The sequence below is a fragment of the Saccopteryx leptura genome, chromosome 6, assembly GCF_036850995.1.
Source record: "Saccopteryx leptura isolate mSacLep1 chromosome 6, mSacLep1_pri_phased_curated, whole genome shotgun sequence".
Lineage (NCBI taxonomy): Eukaryota > Metazoa > Chordata > Mammalia > Chiroptera > Emballonuridae > Saccopteryx > Saccopteryx leptura.
The window spans coordinates 5,854,273-5,875,554 of NC_089508.1; the positions used below are offsets into that span (position 1 = coordinate 5,854,273).

A 21,282-nucleotide genomic window follows, 5' to 3' on the forward strand; every position below is an offset into this window, starting at 1 on the left:
GACCCTCAAATTACTGGCACCTGGTGACCTCACCCAGGATAACTCCGCTCCTAGGCTCCTTGTCACCAAGTCATCCGGGGTCTCCTCACTGGGCACATCATAGCTGAGCGACGTGAGCCTGCGCAGGTCATGTGAGCTCTCTGAGCCTCAGTTTCCCCATCTGGGAAACAGCCCTTTCCTGTGCAGACCCTCAGCCTGGGGCCCAGGTCCTGCCCTGTGCCCTCCCTCCGGAGGCCCCTGCTTGGCCCCCAGACGCACCTCTCAGTCCCCCACCTCCACCTGGGGAAGGGTCAGGAACGGAGCCACCAATCAGCATGAATTAGAACCGGAGTCCCGAAAGTTTGGGGCGGATCAGGAGAAGCCCCCTGTTTCCCAGGTCGGGAAGTGGTCCAGGATGGGGGACAGGCTGGCCCAGCCCCGCACCGCCGGTCTACGGCCAGGATGGAGCAGACGTTTCCTGCTGCCCTGTTCGGCGAGCGTTCTCTTCTGTAGCTGCATGGCCAACCACCTACTGTGTGCCAGGCTGTCTTCTGGAGCCCCTCCAACCATCGCTAGAGGTCAGAGGGGATGTCATAGGTGAGGAGATGAAGGCAAAGGCTCAGAGGGGTCAGGGTGTCTTGCCCAAGGACACACAGCTTGTGAGGCATAAGCCCAGGTACAGCGATGCGGATGCGAACACCTGGGTTCTCTGAGAGGCATCAGTAGTCCGAGCTCCCCTGGGCCAGTAGGACCCCCGTGCCATCTGAGGCCGCATCTCCCCCCGGGCTCCTCCCCTCGGCCCCGACCCAGCCCAGGTGGCTGGGAGCCCAGTGCCAGCCCTTCTATTATTCACGCCTCCCCTCGGCTGCCAGCGGGACCGGGCCTAGAGGCTCCGGCTTTGCCAGGAAAGATAAGGCGCCAACACCTGACTCGTCGTCCTCCGAGTTCCATCTCGATTTCCCGAAAGCGCACAAAGGCCTGTTGTTCCCGGGCGGGCGGGCGGGCGCTGGGCCTCCTTCTCGTGAAAGGAAGATAAGCCATTAGCAGGATGACGGCCGGTTAGACTTACGGCTTTCTTCGTGGCCACCTGTCTCCTCCTGGAGCCCGGCACGGGCTCGAGCTCGAGCTCGAGGGGCCAGGGCCTGCTGTCGGCGGGGCCGCAGGGGCGGGGGCGGCATCGGCTCCCCCGTGACGCACTCCCCGGGGTCACTACACCAGTGCCAGGCTGGGGCTGAGGAAACTGAGTCCCGCTCAGCCCGCACCGCTGGCCAGCGGCTTGCTCAGCACTCCCTGTCCTGTGCAGGAGGCCAGGCAGACTCACTTGTCCTCAAAACAGGACCTGGAAGAAGTGAGCTTGTGTGTGCGAACCCGCACCCTGCCTCTAACCTTACAATCAGTCCAGTGGGAATCGAACGCAGAAAACAAGAATGCAGGGCCGCTCATGGGAGCCCTGGGGGCCAGGGGGTTCTGCAGCCCCACCTCAGCCTCCTCCTTCGCCAGCACCCAGAGCTGGACAAGGGGCGGGTCTGGGGACTGGCTGGGACCCCGTCCGGATATCTGACGGAGGGCCATGGGCTCCACAGGATTCCCGTGGTCTCTGGCCTCCAGTGTCATAAGTGCCACCTTGGGGGGGAAGCAAGGCGTGGGGGAGGAGGCATTCCAGGCTGGGAGACGGGGCCCCTCCCACCCTGGCAGAGCCCACCAAGCTGATGGGGACTCCGCCAGCTGCGGGATTAAGGGGGCGTGAAGGAAGGAGCTTAGTGCTGGGACAGATAAATGTCTTCAGATGGTTGGCATTCCCGGGCATAAAGATGAGTGTCCCTTGCCCCCAGCGGTGGCACTATACAGCCCAGCAGCAGCAGCATCTGTTACCCATCAGGAAACTGAGGCACAAGAACGGGGAGGGGTCATCCGTGAGCCCCCAGTGACACAGAGTGGGGTGGAGGGCATCTAACAAAAAGCCCTCTGGTTCAGCCGCCCGGGGCACCTCCGCCCCCCCGGACCCTCACGCCTCCATGGACTAGCCGTGGGGTGACCCACACCCTCTGAGCCTCAGTTTCCTTGTCCATCAAAGGGGAGTGGTAATGACATCTCGCAGATGGGGTCCGGGGAGGAGAAAGAGACGGTGAGCGGAGGACCCTGCGGCCGGTTCTCAGCCCCACATGCTTTGTGAAGGTCTCTGGAGGGACACGCACCAGCAACGTCAGAGAAATGACACGACTGTCTGCCGGGCACCTGCTGTGTGCCAGATGCCGGGCACAGAGACGGCTCGGACAGGGACACTGCCCTCAAGACGGTCACCATCTTGTGAAGGGCACCCGGCAGAGGCCCCGCCCTGGCCAGGAAGCCGAGGGGGGAGGGAAGGAGAGTTTTGCTGGGAATGATGGATGGTTCCAGGAAGAGGGGCCAAAAGGGAGAAGCACGTGGGATGTGCAGAGACTTCCATCTGCCTGGCTGCCCTGGGGTGGGGCTGGGAGGGGTGCTGGCAGTGCTGGGCGGGGCGCCCGGGGTGGCGAGTGGCATCAGACCACCCAGGGGAGGCCCATGTGTGCCAGGCTGGTGGGCTCAGATTTAACTCCAACGGAGAGTTCTCCCCGAAGGGTCCCGCTCGCTGAGTGTCCGGGATGCCAGGACACTGGGCTGAGACGAGAGGGGGTCCCTCAGAAAGGGCAGGCGGGATTTGGGGGCGCTTCCTGAGGGTCAAGACCTCAGCACCACATACCTTTGTGGGCAGAACCCATAGCAAGGGTCCCATGCCACTGTACCTCCCTCCCTGCTTCCTGTCACCGCCCCTGGGGCTCGGCCAGGGGCCATCACTTGCCCATAGGGGGCAGGGAGTCCGAGCCAGGCCCCTCTCCCGCCAAAGCCGCGTCCCTCCCATCGCGCCCCCTGTCGTTAGCTTCCTGGTGTAGTTCCCCCACTGTGCACGCAGCCCAGGGTTCCAAGCCGCGTCCCTCCCATCGCGCCCCCCCCCCCCCCCCGTCGTTAGCTTCCTGGTGTAGTTCCCCCACTGTGCACGCAGCCCAGGGTTCCAAGCCGCGTCCCCCCCATCGCGCCCCCCCCCCCCGTCGTTAGCTTCCTGGTGTAGTTCCCCCACTGTGCACGCAGCCCAGGGTTCCAAGCCGCATCCCCCCCATCGCGCCCCCTGTTGTTAGCTTCCTGGTGTAGTTCCCCCACTGTGCACGCAGCCCAGGGTTCCAAGCCGCGTCCCCCCCATCGCGCCCCCCGTCGTTAGCTTCCTGGTGTAGTTCTCCCACTGAGCACGCAGCCCAGGGTTCCAAGCCGCGTCCCTCCCATCGCGCCCCCTGTCGTCAGCTTCCTGGTATAATTCCCCCACTGAGCACGCAGCCCAGGGTTCCAAGCCGCGTCCCCCCCATCGCGCCCCCTGTCGTTAGCTTCCTGGTGTAGTTCCCCCACTGTGCACGCACCCCAGGGTTCCAAGCCCCGTCCCCCCCATCGCGCCCCCTGTTGTTAGCTTCCTGGTGTAGTTCCCCCACTGTGCACGCAGCCCAGGGTTCCAAGCCGCGTCCCCCCCATCGCGCCCCCCGTCGTTAGCTTCCTGGTGTAGTTCCCCCACTGTGCACGCAGCCCAGGGTTCCAAGCCGCGTCCCCCCCATCGCGCCCCCCGTCGTTAGCTTCCTGGTGTAGTTCCCCCACTGTGCACGCACCCCAGGGTTCCAAGCCGCGTCCCCCCCATCGCGCCCCCCGTCGTTAGCTTCCTGGTGTAGTTCTCCCACTGTGCACACAGCCCAGGGTTCCTTTCCTTTTTCAGGCTTCACTATTTAAAAACACAAAAAACTGCCGTTTTTAAAGTGTATGTGTTTTTAAAAGTGTGTGTTTTTAAAAGGCAGCGGCTGACTCTCCCTGGAGTCGGGCTCCTCTGTGCACCCCACCCCCACCCCGCTTTCTCAGGACCATGGATCACTTTCTTATGGGCCAGGAGACCAAGGGAAGAACGGACCTTTGCATTTGACAACCTGCCGCTCACCAGCCCAAAAGAGGTCGGGTCGGGACTCTGGAGGCCCAGAGGGGGCAACTGAGGGTGGCCAGGCCCTGGTGCCAGCACCCCAGCCCTGGGACATGACCCTCCCCTTGCCTCTGCCCCTCACGAGGCCACCGGCCACACCAGCAGGACCAGGACACTTTCTGCGACCCTGAACCTCGGGGCCTGATCCCCACCCTCTCTGGCTCCAACCACGGTGCTCAGGGAGGTGCTGGGAGGGGGTTCGGCATCCTCAGAGGTGCTCCTGGCAGCGGGGGACTCTTGAGTCGTCAATAAGGAGAAACATTTGGGTTACACTTGCACTTACACTAAGAAGGTATCTGTGGTCGACAGGAAAGTCGGATGTTCTGGCAGCCCGTGTGGACTACACGGGTTATGAGTGTGGGACTGCGCGTGTGTCACTGGTCTAAGACCTGGCTGTCGAATAATCAGGGACAGAGACTTGGAAGTGGAGGGGCTTTCTGGGTCCACAAGACGAAATGTCTCTCCTGGAGTCCTGTGCTGTCCGCACTGGCTCAAGGCGAAGGACTCAGAGCTCCCAGGGCAACTGAACCATTAGGACCAGTTGGATGGCATTTTAAACATCAGCTACCACTCGCTGGGTCCATTAACAGTGCCTCGGGGACGCGGTGACTAAAGACTCGAGCACGCTGGGCAGAAAGGCCTTGGGTTTGACATCTCACCTTCTGAAAACTAACATCCTCGTTTGCTATACTTACTAGTGAAACCCAAGTGAGATCTCTTCCCTCCTCAGCTCAACACCCTCCTGGGGCCCCATTTCACTCAGAGTCAAAGCCAACACCTTCACTGGGACTGCAAAGGGTGCCTTCATAATCTGCTCTGAGCTCATGCCTTACCCCTCCCTTAGTTCAGCCCAAATTGACCCCCAGGTGTTCTCTGAAAAGACCTGGCACTCCCACTCCAGGGCCTTTGCACCTGCTGTTTCTTCTGCTAGGAACACCCTTCCCTCAGATGTTCCCAGATCTCGTCCCCCAGGTCCTTCTCCAGTGTCACCTTTTCAGGGAGACCTTCCCTGGCCTCTCTCCACAGCACCACTCTCTCTTCCCTGATTCACTACCGTCCCTCCTTATCTCCCTCGTCACCACTGCACACACTCTGATGATTTATTCTGTCCGTTGTCTGTAAGACCCGTTCTCCCCTATGAGTGTCAGCCCCATGAGGGCAGGCGCCACGCAGGACTTGTCTGCAGCTGATCAGTGAGTGCTGACCGACTGACTGACCAAATGCTGCTGCCGCCGCCTCTGCTTCTGAACCTCTCACCGAGCAAGCCTCACTTGGACAACTCATTTTCTAACAGGAAGAGCCATGTGCAAGCATTTCTCCAGCATGCTAAAGGCTCAGCCTTTCCCAGGGCCCCGGGTGACTGTGCTCCCCTGCGTCCTGCACAGTCCTTCCATGCTGCCTTCTGATCTGGAAGACTCTTCTTTCCCTTCTCATCTCCCCTTCATACCTTGAGTCACCTCCTCCAGGAAGCCTTCCCTGCCCATCCCTCGTAACTCTCACAGCACACACTCGCTGGGTTCTCATCGTCCATCTGCTTATTTGTCTCCCTGTCCAGCCATGACAGACTGTCCTCTGTGCCCCAGGACCCAGCTGTGGCCTGACCAACAGCAGGTGCTCAGGACATGACCGGCAGCTACGTGAATGACCGCTTGCATGGTTTCATTTTAAATTCCCCTTTACCGGGCCCTGGCCAGTTGGCTCAGTGGTAGAGCGTCGGCCTGGCGTGCAGGAGTCCCGGGTTCGATTCCCGGCCAGGGCACACAGGAGAAGCGCCCATCTGCTTCTCCACCCCTCCCCCTCTCCTTCCTCTCTGTCTCTCTCTTCCCCTCCTGCAGCCAAGGCTTTATTGGAGCAAAGTTGGCCTGGGCGCTGGGGATGGCTCTGGTTGCGACAGAGCGATGCCCCAGATGGGCAGAGCATCGCCCCCTGGTGGGCATGCCAGGTGGATCCCGGTTGGGTGCATGCGGGAGCCTGTCTGACTGCCTCCCCGTTTCCAACTTCAGAAAAATACAAAAATAAATAAATAAATAAATAAATTTTTTAAAAATTCCCCTTTACCGACCCTGGTATTTCACCTGGGAGGTCTTTAGAGACACGTGCTCTAGACTGGGTCATTTCGCAGACAGGGAAACTGAGGCCTGGCAGATGGGAGGCATGAGAACTAATTCCTGCCCAGCATCTTGTTGGAGCCAGGCACTCGTGTCTGGGCGGGGCAGCTCCTGTCCTGGGAACCCCTGGCTTCTGTGAGACCCTCAGAGGCCCGTCCTTGGGGGAATGAGGCCATAACTGTGGCTTTCTGAGATGCTCAGTTTAGAAGGAATCCTTCTGGTATTCTGGCATCCAGGTTTCATTGACTGAAAGGGTTTATAAATACAAAAACTTCTCTTTCCACATCAAGAGAAAAACACGGAGAGCACGGAGGCCAAGGCGCAGGAGGAAAGCAGAAGGTTAGGGGTCCCGGGCAAGGAGGATGCCGGGCTTTCCCTCGGGCAGAGCCACCTGGAGGGGGTGTCTGAGACCCTCGGCCGTGTCCTGGGGCCCCTGGCCAGACCTCCGGGGAGGAGGACCGCTTCTCTGAGGAATCCTGGGGGGGTGCCTATAGGGGTTTCAGGGTGGCCCCAAGGATATCAGGCCCTGACCCCTGGGCCCTTTGAATATTATCATATATGAGAAAAGGGTCTTTGCAGATGAGATTAAACTAAGGGTCTGGTGATGCTGGGAGATTATGCTGGATTATCCAGGTGGGACCTAAATGCCACCATCACAGGTGCACTTAGAAGAGAGAAGCCGGTAGAGATCTGATGTGCAGAAGCGGGGAGGGCGATGTGGCCGTGGCCACGTGGCCGCGAGATAAGGCCCGCCTGGAGCCAGCAGACGCTGAAAGAGGCAAGGGACAGATTCTCCTCCGGAGGGACCGTGGCCCTGCTGACACCTTGACTGCGGCCCAGTGATACTAATTGCAGACGCCAGGCCTCTAGAACTGGGAGAGAATAAGCCCCTGTTGTTTCAGGCCACCGAGTCTGTGGTCTCGTGACAGCAGCCCCAGGAATCTGACGCGGTGCTGCAGCCAGAACAGAGGGGTCTGAGGGGAGGGGAGAAGCTGGCAGGGCCCTTGGGGACCGACCGCCTGGTGCTACCTTGGGATCAGACCAGAAGGAAGGTCCTATCGTCTATTTCGGTCCCACTTGGCAGCCATCCTATAAGGTACCATCAGCCTTATTTTGCACACGAGGCCACAACCAAGGCCCAGAGAGATGACATGACTTGCAAAGGTCTCACAGCCCCAGGTGGCAGAGCTCAAATGCCAAAGCCAGCCTGTCTGAGTCCCAGCCACGCCTCGTCCCTGCTTCTCACCTGTGGCCCGAGGGACTGGGGACACAGCACAGGACCAAGAAAGAGCCTGGGACTCCCGGTGGCAGCTGCATCATCCACGTCCAGCCCGAGCCCAGAGTCCCCTGCGGATATGATCCACCTTCCCCGGATTACAGACTCAGCAGGAACATCCAGAGCCCTCGGTGTGGCCTCTCCCATTTCTCTGTTGGGCGTTGGGCGCCCGAACAGGACAGAACCGCACCCCCTGGCGGGGGGGGGGGGGGTAGCGAGCGGCCCGTGCCCAGCTGGACTTGCTTTCCAGTGGGGATGAGCCGGTCGGTCCCCTCGCCTCCCGCCCCGGCTCTGGCTCAGGTTACCGCGACAGGATCAGCCTGACCATCGGCACCTCCGCTTGGCCCCAGGCTCCCGCCCAGCCTCATGGGAGGGTGATCCTGGCCCGTGTCCAGAGCTCTCTAGTGACAGACGCAAGCTTGCAAGTCCAGAAAGGGCAGTGTCGGCCCCCTCGGGAACGGCCGAGGGGAGGAGGCCAAATAACTCGAGATAAGAACCCCGGTGAGGGTTTCTCCGCACCCGGAACCCGCACGACAGGCTGGGTTTGTCTTCCCGGGCGGAGGGCGGAGGGGTACGCCTGGAACCCGCCCCCTGTGTATTTCACAAGGGCCGCCGCAAGGCCGCCCGTCACGTGGCCTGCCCGCCCAAGCGGAGCTCCAAAGCTGGGAAAGAATCACCCCCGGGGTGGGCCAGTGACAGTCCGCACCTTCTCTCAGCCTGCTGTCCCTTTCTAAACGGGCTTGGAACCTGCAGAAACTCCCAGACGTCCAGCTTTCTCCCTTCCGCCAGCCTTCAGGGGAGGGACTGGTCTTAAGAGCAGCCTGCAATTTCAAGCAGCAAATGTTTGCTGGAATGCCACCCTGTGTCAGGGCCTTGGAATAGGCCTTTGTCCCTGTTGGGCAGATAAAATACATATTATGCTCACTTTGTTAAAGATGGCGCTGCCCACATGGAAGCCGTTGCCCAGGTGATGTTAATGTGTGTTGGGAGCGGGCTGTGGGCAGGCAGGATCCTTGTAGCCTGGGGCTTGGTTTTAGGACTAAGCCTTTCCCACCCTTTTTGATGTGGGGTGGTGCAATCCCATCATGCCTCAGATAAGTGACTTTGTATTAGAGACTTCCTTATTTTGTATATTGGATTAAAGGTTTTGATTTCTACACTATAAAATGGGGGCAGAATGGGAGCTTGCTCTTAGTTCCTGAGATTAGCATTAGAGAGTAGAGAGCAGAGAAAGGCCACGTGGAGGAGGCCAGGAGAAGCAGCCAAGATGGCGGAGTGTTGAGTGAGAAGCCAGTTTGTGCAGGGAACAGGAAGGAGATGGGGAACAGAGGTGAATAAAATCTGGTGAGCTAGAAACCCTTGATTCTAGGAAACTCGGATAAATCAGTAGCTTTGTGAGCACTGAATGTGAGTGGGTTTTGGAGCCCAGTGTGTGTTTTTACTTGCCCGCCGGGTGCAAGCTAGGATTAAAGATGATGGCCCATCAGTTTTTGGCTCCATTGTTTCTTTACCGACTATCCGAATCCAATGCGAACCTGCACGGGCCAGGTTGCTGTGATGGTGGCCTTGGCCACTGGCTTTACAGTCCCCATTTTACAGATGGGGAAACAGAGGCTTAAGTTCCCACAGCCAAGAGGTGACAGCCAGTAAGCACATGAAAAGATGCTCGCCACCATTGAGTCACGAGGAAAGTACAAATCAAAACCATGATGAGGTGCACACCCACTAGGACGCACAAAATCAGAAAGACAGTAACCAGCACCAGCGAGGACGTGGAGGAACCGGAACCTTCATACGCTGGGAGTGGGAAGGCCCCACGGGGCAGCCGCTCTGGAAACAGTGTCCCAGGACCCCTGAGAAGGCAAAATACAGCCCCACGCACTTCAGGTCTACGCCCAAGAGAGATGAGAACATACTCACACAGAAACTTCTACACTAGCGCTAGGGGAAAGGGAGCTCGCATCGATTTAGCGCCTACTGTCTACATTCTCATTTACGGCTCTAGTCACCTCAGCCGGTGAACCCTACGACCAAGGAAACTAAAGTATGAGGGGAAGGCAGGACGCCCCCAGCTCTCTCCCCGGCCACGGTGCCTGCTGGGACACCATGCACACAGTAGGTGCTCAGTGACTACCCACTGAATCAACATGTCCACTTGGCCTGGGGGGGCTCCGGCCTTTAGCAAGAAGTGGCAGGAAGGGCGTTTTCTGCAACCGCTCTGGCGTTTTGACATGTTTTTCCACACGAAATAAATGAGGCAAGATTCCTAGAAGATGTGTTAAAACTTGGTCGAGTTCTCTAAGCAGTTTGGCTTCGAGGTTGGAAGGAGGGACCCAGACCTGCGGGGCCTCTGGTCCCCCCGCGCCCCGTGTGGAGCCTGGCTGTCCCAAACCAAATTCCAGCCTTACTTCCAGCAATTCGGTCCACCCCCCAGCTCTGAGGGACGGGGCTCGGAGACAACCTCTCCTCTCTGCAAATGTTATTTTTAAACCAGGTTTTATCTCATTATATGAAACAATGTGTTATGCACGGCCACCCCCATCTGCGAGGCTGTAAACTTTTATTTGAATTAGCTTAGTTATATACTGTTAAAAGTCAGCTGGGACAGCCTGTTATTAAAGCGAGGAGCCAGCTTTTGCTGTATTTGGTGGCGTCACAGAACCAAGGAAATGGTGTTTGCGTTAAAGTGACGCATCACAGGCTCCTTATACTTTTTATTTTCCCAATAATTTCTATAGTCATTTCCTTCTAAATTCATGTCCCGTTTTTTAATGTTGGCTACATTGACTAAACAGGCTCATGAACTACCCACCCCAACATGTGCCTTAGCAAGTAATAAATAAATAGACGGAGATTTGGGGCAATTAACAGCTATGGCTTCCCTGGGTGGTGCTTTTCCTCGCTGGTGTTTTCCAAATCTCTCAGAAACTGATTTTTGTGCTTTAAAAATGCAAATTCAGGTCTGTGGGAAGGGGTGTGTTTTGAAAAGATCTTGCCCCTTGCTCTGCGGTTTGTGAGTTGGAAGGACTCCTGAGCGACATCCTAGTGCTAGCCGACCACAGTTCCCCACGCTAGGCTCCGAACGCTTCATAAACAAAATGGATTATTTGAAGAAAAGAAAGTCAATTGGGAAACAAAGCCAGTGGGTGGGTGGGAGGGGGGATAGGACTACTGTTCACCGATGGAGGGCCGAGCTCCACCCTCCAGCCTGAGGTGTGGCCAGATGATTTGCTTAAGCTGGTGAAATGCTGGTTACAATGGGAGGTTGCAATGGTATCAGCTCTTTCCTGGTGGGGACACTTCATTGCCCGTGTGGCATCCCCACCTCCCACTTCCGCCCCATGCCTGTGGATGTGTGGGTCCCCATGGAGGCATCGGGCCGAACCGTCGTGCAGAGCAGTGGTCCCCAACTCCCGGGCCGCGGACCGGTACCGATCCACAGAGAAAGAATAAATAACTTACATTATTTCCGTTTTATTTATATTTAAGTCTGAACAATGTTTTTGTTTTTTTTTTAATGACCAGATTCCCTCTGTTATATCCGTCTAAGACTCACTCTTTTTTTTTTTTTTTTTGTATTTTTCTTAAGCTGGAAACGGGGAGAGACAGTCAGACAGACTCCCGCATGCACCCGACCGGGATCCACCCGGCACGCCCACCAGGGGCGACACTCTGCCCACCAGGGGGCGATGCTCTGCCCCTCCGGGGGGTCGCTCTGCCACGACCAGAGCCACTCTAGCGCCTGGGGCAGAGGCCAAGGAGCCATCCCCAGCGCCCGGGCCATCTTTGCTCCAATGGAGCCTTGGCTGTGGGAGGGGAAGAGAGAGACAGAGAGGAAGGAGAGGGGGTGGGGGTGGAGAAGCAAATGGGCGCTTCTCCTGTGTGCCCTGGCCGGAAATCGAACCCGGGTCCCCCACACGCCAGGCCGACGCTCTACGGCTGAGCCAACCGGCCAGGGCCTAAGACTCACTCTTGACAGCTTGTCTCGGTCACGTGATACATTTATCCGTCCCACCCTAAAGGCCGGTCCGTGAAAATATTTTCTGACATTAAACCGGTCCGTGGCCCAGAAACGGTTGGAGACCACTGGTGTAGAGGACCTGCTCTGATGGTCGTTCAGATTTCCCATACAAGGGCCTCTGCTGCTGGAAGCCTCTGAGATACGTTCCCCCAAAGCATCCCCAGCCCACGCTGAGCGGTACATGCAGACACAGGGGCTGCTCCGATGCTCACAGAAGTGGGAAGCCCGCTGTTGCGGACGACAGTGACTCTCTCTGACCCATCTCAGGATCAGCTTTTATTTTGACAGCCTAGGTTCAAGTCAAACAAAACAAAACAGATAAGTGGTTGCAAACACTACCAGCTTTGTTTCACTTCTAAAGAGATAATAAAAACGTACAACCTATCTGACCCTGTCAAGAAAACTCCACACTGTCTAAGTGTAGGAGTGGGTAACTTCCGTTCACCTGCTGGCTTCCCCACAGCTGCTCACCTGCACATCTGGCCCTGGGTGTGAAAGCCCCAGGGACCTCAGACACTGGCAAAAGGACTCGGCCAGAGGGACTGGGGCCTGGCTGCTCAGCAGTTCATGGGCTGCGACAAGGGCCAGCGCAGAGCAAACGTCCCTGCGTCCTGCCTGGTGTCGGAACAGGGGGCATGCGTGCAGAGAGAGCCATGGGCTCCCCCGGAGGATTCCACGTGCATAGTGGCAAACAAATGACCTCTCAGAGGGCAGAAGGGGAAGGAGGCTTGTCCCAGGTTACACAGCCATGGGCCCCTCGGACACACCTCCTGACCTCCAGCATCCCGTGAGCAAAATGCGGTGTCCAGGTGGGCACCGTCCAAGGTGCTTTCGAACAAGAGCAGAAGCAGGAGCACACCAAGGGGGCAGCATCCCTGGGGCAGCGGGGGGCAGAGCCTCTGGGGCAGCGGAGGGCAGTGGGGTGAAGGCCCCTGGGGCAGTGGGGGGCAGGGCCCTGGGGCAGTGGGGGGCAGAGCTTCTGGGGCAGCGGGGGGCAGCGTGGTGAAGGCCCCTGGGCAGTGGGGGGGCAGCGGGGTGAAGGCCCCTGGGGCAGCGGGGGGGCAGCGGGGTGAAGGCCCCTGGGGCAGCGGGGGGGCAGCGGGGTGAAGGCCCCTGGGGCAGCGGGGGGGCAGCGGGGTGAAGGCCCCTGGGCAGCGGGGGGCAACGGGGTGAAGGCCCCTGGGGCAGCGGGGGGCAGCGGGGTGAAGGCCCCTAGGGCAGCGGGGGGCAGCGGGGTGAAGGCCCCTGGGCAGCGGGGGGCAACGGGGTGAAGGCCCCTGGGGCAGCGGGGGGCAGCGGGGTGAAGGCCCCTGGGCAGCGGGGGGCAGAGCTTCTGGGGCAGCGGGGGGCAGGGCCCTGGGGCAGCGGGGGGCAGGGCCTCTGGGGCAGCGGGGGGCAGGGCCCTGGGGCAGTGGGGGGCAGGGCCTCTGGGGCAGCGGGGGGCAGGGCCTCTGGGGCAGCGGGGGGCAGGGCCCTGGGGCAGTGGGGGGCAGGGCCTCTGGGGCAGCGGGGGGCAGGGCCCTGGGGCAGCGGGGTGAAGGCCCCTGGGGCAGCGGGGGGCAGCGGGGTGAAGGCCCCTGGGGCAGCGGGGGGCAGAGCTTCTGGGGCAGCGGGGGGCAGGGCCCTGGGGCAGTGGGGGGCAGGGCCTCAGGGGCAGCGGGGGGCAGGGCCCTGGGGCAGCGGGGGTCAGGGCCTCTGGGGCAGCGGGGGGCAGGGCCCTGGGGCAGCGGGGGGCAGCGGGGTGAAGGCCCCTGGGGCAGCGGGGGGCAGTGGGGTGAAGGCCCCTGGGGCAGCGGGGGGCAGCGGGGTGAAGGCCCCTAGGGCAGCGGGGGGCAGTGGGGTGAAGGCCCCTGAGGCAGCAGGGTGAAGCAGGGAAGCCTGAGCTCAGGTGCCCGAGGGGTTGGACCTGTTTGGGAACAGGCCTGAGTCCCAGCTCTTCCTCCCTAAGCCAGGTGACCCTGAGCCAGGCTCTCTCTCACGGGCCTCAGTTTTCCCTCCATCACATGGGGGTCCCATAGGGCAGGAGCATGGCCGTGGACTGTAGTATGGACGGTGACCTGTGGGGACTATGAGGGGGCGCAATGGGGAGCAGCATCTCAAGGGTCCCACGTCTGCCCTGCCGACCCCCAGCCTCTTGTGCAAGGTTATCTGACGCTGCTCAGGTTAAGTTCTTCCTATCATCAACCTCACAGGTGCCCCACCCACCTGTGGCGACAGTTCAAAGGTTCCTTTTTGAGGACCACCACCTGCCACCCACACCCGCCCCTGTCCCACAGAGAGTTTGGAGGGGTCACCTAATCTTCAAGGTCACAGTATCACCTTCACTTAACAGAGGAAATGACTAAAGGTCAGAAAGAAGGACCTGCCTGTGTCCACAGCCGGTACCGGTCCACTCGACCTTGGGCACCACCAACCCCCATCCACTCCAATATGTTTTACAGACCGACCCTGGGGCTTTGAGCAGTCTGTCCTGTAGACCTTCCTCGTGGTGGTGGAGACAGCATCAAGCTCGTCTCCCTGGACCCTCCCCACCCCGACCCCCAGCAGTTTCCAAATCCCCCCTCCCTTCCCTCCCTCCTCAGGACCAACTCCCCAGCCTCATCCCAGGTCTCCCGGCCTCCAGCTTCTCTCTCCAGTCCCTGCCCCCCCACACACCGAAGCACCCAGGTACCTCCCGGACTCCGGAGTCTGCAAGAGATGTCACCTGAACCCAGTGACCTGTCCAGAAGGGGGGCAGCCCTCCCCAGTACAACAGGAGCGGCCCGGAAGGATCCTGAGGCCAGGGACCAAGCCCGCCTCTCCTGGGAGAAGCAGCTGCCCCCCCCCAGAACAGGGCCTAAATGCTCAAAGGGTTTCGCTCCATCTCCTCGCAGAGGCGTCCCCACAGACAGTCCCTGAGTTGCCGGCTGCTCGGTAACCAGAAAGAACAAAACCCACGTGGGACAAGGAGGGGGGTGACCGCTGCTCCCTCCCTGGCAAGCCCCCTCCGCTTCCCCCGTGAGGCTGGAGGTGGAGCGCGGGCAAGAAGCTGGGGCTGGCTCTGGGCTCTGGGGGGCAGGAGAAATTGAGAGATATGGGGTGGCCCACTCCTGGGTCAGGCTTCCCCCCCGGAAAACCTTGTATTCAGGGAGAGGGAGGTGCCCAGAGAGCCAAGGATGGGAGCTTTCTGGGGACACCAGAGCTGTCAGACTCCTCAGCTGAGCTGGGGCAGCCCCAGGAGCTCAGAGCCCTGGCCAGGGCAGCCCCTTCCCATTACACAAATGGGGTGACTGGGGCGCAGAGTGGAGGGCCAGTGGGAGGGGACACTGGAGGAGAGAGAGGGCTCACTCTGCTAGCTGAGCACATCTCAGGTTAGGGGTGTCCACCCTCAGCACGGCATTGGCGGGGCTAATGTCCACCCACCTCTGAGGCCCAGAGAGGTGACGTGACTCTCCCCGGCCACAGAGCCAGGGAGTGGGAGATCAGAGGCTCGAACCCTGGGCTCTGACAGACCAGCTGAGACTGCAGCGGCCTGTTTTTTGGTGCCTGGAATTCTAAAAGTGCTTTTCTGGCAACTTTTCCAAACACGGGGCAAGGGACAGCCCAGAAGCTGCAGTCTCTTCCGGTGGAGTGATGTGGACACGGGCGGGGCCAGGTCACAAGGTCAAAGGCAGGAAAAGATGATCAACAGACCCAAGATGATTGGAGCCGGTGCCTTCTGGGTGCCCCTGCCCAGGCAGGGCCGGCACTCAGACACTGCTCCCGGGCCCAGGGAGGGACTGACAGGGGCCCACTCTACAGGTGAGGAAACTGGGTCTCAGTGGGGGAGGGACCCAGCCACCGTCCACCTCACTAAGGGGCAGAGGACAGGCCCAGAATCGGGGCAACCGTGAGGGCAGCACCTCCATGGTACGTGGTGCGCGGGCCGGCAGGCAGTCGTGGGTGCAGCCGGGTTCTTGCTATAAATACGGTGCTGACTCCCAGTAACCTTAGCCTGCAGCCTCCCCAGCCCAGACAAGGGGCCATAAATCCTGGAGCCGACCACCTGCTGCCGCGCTCCTGCTCCGCGGGGTTTTCCTGACACCCCAGCGAGGTCCGGCCTGTTTGCTACAGGAGGCAACGTGGAGCTGGTGTCTCCGAAATGAGGAGCTCTGAGGGCCCAACGGGCCTCCTCGGGCGAGCGGGGTGCGACCCACAGAAGGCCGCCGCATCGGGGCTCTGCACAAATACGGGTCACAGGGCTGGGTTCAAATCCCAGCTCTACCATGTACTGGCTGGGAGACCTTGGGTGACCTCTTTGCCTCCCTGGGCTTCAGTTTGCTGAGCTATACACGGCGGGGTGCATGCCGCCCCTGCCCCAAGGACTGAACGGACAATGTATCCGATGGCGAGGACCCACACAGGACACAGCAGATAATTTGGTCTTGCATTTGCTGGTGGGTCAGAGCTCACGTATTGGTTGAATAATAATAACAGCTACAACTGCTAACAAGAAGCCTGGTATTATTTTAAGAGCATTACATGCTTTTGGGTCCCTTAATCCTCACTGGAACTTGAGGAGCTAATGTCCTATTATTGTCCCCATTAACAGATGAGGACACTGAGGCACACAGTGCCCTTGAGTAATCTGGCCAAGGTCACACAGGTCACTGGGAGTGAGGGGGAGCTGAGGGTTTTGCCGCTAGTGACACAGGCCCGGGGATGGTTCCTGCAAGAGTGCAAATGTCACCGCAGCCTCCTGGGGCCCGATCGCTTCTGCGGGGCTGGAATCCTAGAAGGGTGTTGTAGACTGGAGATAGTTCAGGACTAGGAGACCACCCTGCCTCCCCGTAAACAAACGTGCCAGCTTCCAGGGGCTGTCTTCACTTCTGCCAACCAGGTTCTACTGCCAGCCCAGCCCCTCTGAGACCAAAGATTGCCACATGGCATCTTTCGGCAGGTAGCCCAGCCCCACGCTCACCCAGGGTGACCCACCCAGCCAGGGGGCGCAGAGCCAGGATGGTGCCTGCAGGCCCCCAATGCCGGTGACCCTCTTATAAAGGGTGAAGGGGCAACGAAGGCTGCATCTCCTCCCAGTCTCCTGAACACACACACACACACACACACACACACACGCGCGCGCGCGCACACACACGCACACGCTCAGGGCCCATTCCATGGCCCCAACAGGCTAAATATTGTCCTGGCCTTCCTGAAATACCCATCTCCATGCGGTGGCTTCACAAGCTGCTAAAAGCGGGCTGTGTCCCTGCTGGAGGGAAGGAGCTATTCCGAGTTTGTGTCAGGTGTGGCCAGAGTCAGCCAGAAAGGGCCCGTCTGCCGCCACCCCCCGGCCCCACACTGGCTCCTCAGCCTTCACAGCCGCGGCGGACAATTCCTGGCAGCCAGCACCGGTGGCGCCTGGCGGAAGAGGGTGAGGTCAGGCCAGTTCCGTCGGTGTCCCCCTCCCCAACACACACACACACACACACACACACACACACACACACACCCTGTTCCAAATATGACTCGGCCAGGCCCAGGCATTGAGATTGCCATCAGACACTGTTCGGGGTGGGGCCACACTACCAACACCCACAACCCAGCCCAGGACCCCCGGGACGGCTTGGCATGCTCACGATTCTCTCCCGCGGTGTCTGGCAGATCAGGAACCCTCCTGCTGGATGCACCCCTGGAGTCCGCCCGGGCCCCCCGCTGCACACTTCCACGAAGGCACCGCTGAGCGCGCCCTGCACGCCAGGCACCAGCAGGTGCTCTCTCACAGGTTACTACGTTCACCCTTCACAACAGCCTGTGGCTAGGGACCATAACCACTGTCTCCTTCTCACCTGGGGACACGGAGCTCGGAGCAGTTGAAGCCACCTGCCCAAGGTCACCCACGTTAGAAGTGAAAGATGTGAGATTTGACCCTCGCAGCCTGACCCCGAAGTTCTCGGAGTCCTGCTGGGATTAAACTGTCCCTGGCTCACACCCCACCCGCAGCCAGTTTGGGGGGCATGTCCCCATCAGCTCTGTCTTCAACTGCGAGGAGCAGGAACAGCCGGCCCGAGACCGAGGCGGCCAGCCGCCACCACAGCACCTCACCAAGGGCAGGACAGAGGGTGTGCGGGCGGGCCACAGCATCTGACCGCCCCTCCGCCCGCCTGTGTCCCTGGCCATCCCCGATCTAGAGGAGCTGGGGGCCATGGGAGGACCTGCCTTGTGCTGGCAGACTAGGGACTCAGAACTTCCCACAGATCTCAGAACTTCAGGGAACCTGGTGGAAGCCGTGCCCCCTCTTCAGATAAATGTTCACACACATGCATTCGCCGGCAGTTGCAGGCCCCACGGCCCCCCGAGCCCACCCAGGCGTCCCCCGGGAGCCTAGGCCACCGCCGCACTGTGGGTCAGCTCCGGACGCCCCGGCTGACAGGGAGAGGGGTTTGTAGCAGATACAGCTTCCTGCTCCAGCCCCACCGGGAGATGCAGGGAGGGGGGCGGGCAGGACTCAGCTTCGAGAGTCAGGCCCCCTCTCCAGGGGGCACCAGGCCGGGGAAGAGGGTCTGGCCTCCCGCTGCCTGCAGCCGGGGGTGGGGGCAGTGCTCTTGGCCAGCATGGCCTTGACTCTGCAACCGGACCTGTCGCGGGTAAATATAGAGCTGCCACTCACCGGCCGAGGGGCCCTCGCCGTCCGACATGGTGCAGGAGAGGGGTGGGCAGCCAGCCACCGGGCTGCAGGGACGCTCGGAGCCCACACGGCTGTCACCCACCTGGTGGGGCTTGGGGCTGCCGGCCTGGCTCGGTGTCCGGTCTCCAGGCAGTGTCCCGCCCTGGCGGGCTCAGCCACCCCCCCATGCTGGGCTGGGCAGATAAGAACGTGCTCCGGTGCCAGGAGCCTGTGCGATTGGTGGATAAATCTGGGCACTGCCCTCCCCTGCTGGGGCCTCTCCCCAAAGCCTCCGAACAGTGCCTACACCCCCGGGTGACTGTTCAGTCCCCCAAACCTCAGACTCAGCCCTGGGGACCCCCAAATGCCTACATGCCCTCATCCTGGGATGGTTCCATCTGACCAGCAAGGGAAGGGACATTTACAGACATTGGAGAAAAAGAACAAATGACACCCCCACGAGTATGTGCCCGTGCCGGGCCGAGCTCTCCGCAGCAGCCACGTCACAGATGGGGTGAAGTGACTCACCCCAGGCCACTCAGCCAGTGAGGGCTGTAACTGGAGGAGGGGGAGATGCTGGTGCTGAAGGGTCCCTGAGCCTCAGAAAAAGTGAGGGGCAGTGGCATGGCATCCTGAGGCATCTGATAGCATTTCCATTGGCACTGAGAGACCTGCACAGGGATCCGCTCAGAGATCTGCTCAGAGACCCACTCAGGGATCCGCTCAGAGATCTGCTCAGAGACCTTCTCAGAGACCCTCTCAGAGACTCGCTCAGTGATCCACTCAGAGACTTCTCAGAGACCCACACAGAGACCTGCTGAGAGACCCACTCAGGGACCCGCTCAGAGATCTGCTCAGAGACCCTCTCAGAGACCCACTCAGAGACCCACACAGAGACCCGCTGAGAGACCCACTCAGGGATCCACTCAGAGATCTGCTCAGAGACCCGCTCAGGGATCTGCTCAGAGATCTGCTCAGAGACCTTCTCAGAGACCCTCTCAGAGACTCACTCAGTGATCCACTCAGAGACCTGCTAAGAGACCCACTCAGTGATCCACTCAGAGACTTCTCAGAGACCCACACAGAGACCCGCTCAGAGACCCACTCAGGGATCCGCTCAGAGACCCACTCAGGGATCCGCTCAGAGACCTCTCAGAGACCCACTCAGAGACCCGCTCAGAGACCCACTCAGAGATCCGCTCAGAGACCTCTCAGAGACCCTCTCAGAGACCCACTCAGGGATCCGCTCAGAGACCCACTCAGGGATCTGCTCAGAGACCTCTCAGAGACCCACTCAGAGACCCACTCAGGGATCCACTCAGAGACCTGCTCAGAGACCCTCTCAGGGATCCGTTCAGAGACCCACTCAGGGATCCGCTCAGAGACCCGCTCAGAGACCTGGGGAGAGAAGGCAGCGGGTCTGGGCCACCAGGTCTCCGCAGACAGGGCTAGGGGAGAGTGCAGAGTCACACCAACTGTTGAAGCGAACAGCTAAGGATTTCAATCCCTGGAAGGTGCTGCCAGGCCTCCTGGCCTCTGTCTGTGCTGTCCCCTTGGCCACGGAGTCTCTGTGCTCCTGCCCCATCTCTCTCTCTGGGAAGCTTTGTGTGGCCGCCCCTGAAGGCGGGCCAGTGTCCCCTGTGCTCCACTCCACTCACTCAGACCTCACTGTGGTCAGTGCCTGGTCCTGGCTGTGTCCACCTCTGGGTTGACTCTGGCTGTTCTGTATGATACTGAGCTAACTGTCACTGGAGATATGTAAGCAGGGCTGGACAGCCGCTGGGGAGGAGAGAGTGGAGGGAATCCAAGCATTGGGTGGGGTTAGATGAGATGACTTTGGGGTCCCTCTCGGGCGACTGACCTGTCTGTGTTTCCCTGAGCCCACCCTGTTTGGCTGTGCAAGTCCTGCCTATGTCCTGGGAACCCTCAGCATGGGGCAAACCAGGGCTGTTGGTCATCCTGGGTCCCTCCTAATGGGCCATTTTTATTTTAAGCAAGAAAAGAAAACAAAAGACAAAGCCAGATCGGAACTGATTCTGGAACCCTAGAACCTGGCCTGTTCCACCCCAGAAGTCCCCTCCACCCTCCTCCCCGCCTGGCCTGCTCTGGGACCCCTGTGAGGTGGGGTGAGAGTGAGGGGAGACATGGAGAAGGAGGGAGAAGGAGCTCCCGGGGCTCCAGCTGCAGAGCGGGGAGGAGTCGCCCCTGCGGCTCTCGGGTTTCGGGAATCCACTGATAACGCTGGAGGCAGCAGTGCGCAGGTCTCCGCAGTGGGACCAGGAGGGGGCGCCCGGGAGCCCCCCGGCCCGGCCCTGCACTCTTTCCCTGGAGCTGCAGCAGGTTCAGGCGTGGGTGGGGTCAGACCTGCCTTGCTGGAGGCCTATTGGCAGGTGTTGGGCCCTCCTGTGTCTGTTTCCACAGCTGTAAAGCATTTACGAGCACCTCATGCGCACCCAGTCCAGGGCCAGGCTCGGGGGCAGGAGGGACTCACGGGGTCTGGCTGCCAGGCATGCGTGGTTGCACAGGGGCTATGGGGCCTATCTCAGGTGTTGTCTCCTGCAGCCCCTGCTCTGGGCTCCCGGGCATGTGCTGGATCCACAGAACGCCAGGTGGGGCTATGAGGCCAGGGCCAGAAAAGTGTGTGTCAGACGAGCCTGGGTCAAACGCCACCTCCTCCAGCCTGCCACGGTGACTCGGACAAGCCCGGCCCCAGCCTCAGCTCCTCACCTGGAAACGGGAGGGGTGACAGCTTCAGGGCTGTGGTGAGGATGAGCGCCAGGGCCCTGGTGCCTGGGAGGGCATTACACCTCCCGTCCTGCAGCCGTCTGTCTGTCTGCCCCCGAGTCCCACCCAGACAGGCTCCGGGTCCACCCGACTAGAGCCGGCTTCCTGTGCGCAGGCCGCTTCCCCTTCCTGTCTCTGGCCCAAAGTCCCTTCCTGTTTTCTTTATCATGGGAATGTGTATTGGGGAAAAACAAGTCAAGTCCTTTGCTCCTGAGGTCACTGCAGCAGCTATGGGCCCACTGCATGCGTGTGTCAGTGAGCACATGTGTAACAATGTGTGTAGGTGTGCACATGTGTGCACGGGGCTGGGTACATGTGTAGGAAAGTGTGTGTGTGTGAGTGTGGGTCTGGGTTTGTGCACGTGAGCACATATGTGTGAAATATGTGTGAGTGTGCACCTGTGTGCATGGGTGTAGGGGAGTGTGTGTGTGCGCCCATCCTGTGTGCATGTGTGTAGGGGAG

The 21,282-nt window shown here is 60.2% G+C and overlaps 1 protein-coding gene across 2 annotated transcripts in view; it reads right to left on the reverse strand.

Moving 5' to 3' along the window:
* EML1 (EMAP like 1) overlaps nucleotides 1-20,866 on the reverse strand; it is a 177,638-nt gene extending 156,772 nt beyond the window's left edge. The window contains exon 1 of one of the 2 annotated variants that reach the window (XM_066344748.1): nucleotides 20,764-20,866. Coding sequence is in view for 1 of the 2 variants with exons in the window: in XM_066344746.1 (XP_066200843.1) it covers nucleotides 18,040-18,067 (28 nt within the window). In the remaining variant the exon portion in view is untranslated. Of the gene's footprint in view, nucleotides 1-18,039; nucleotides 18,182-20,763 lie in introns of those variants that run through there. The other variant, XM_066344746.1, reaches the window with a different exon arrangement.
* Between the last annotated feature and the right edge of the window lie 416 nt (nucleotides 20,867-21,282).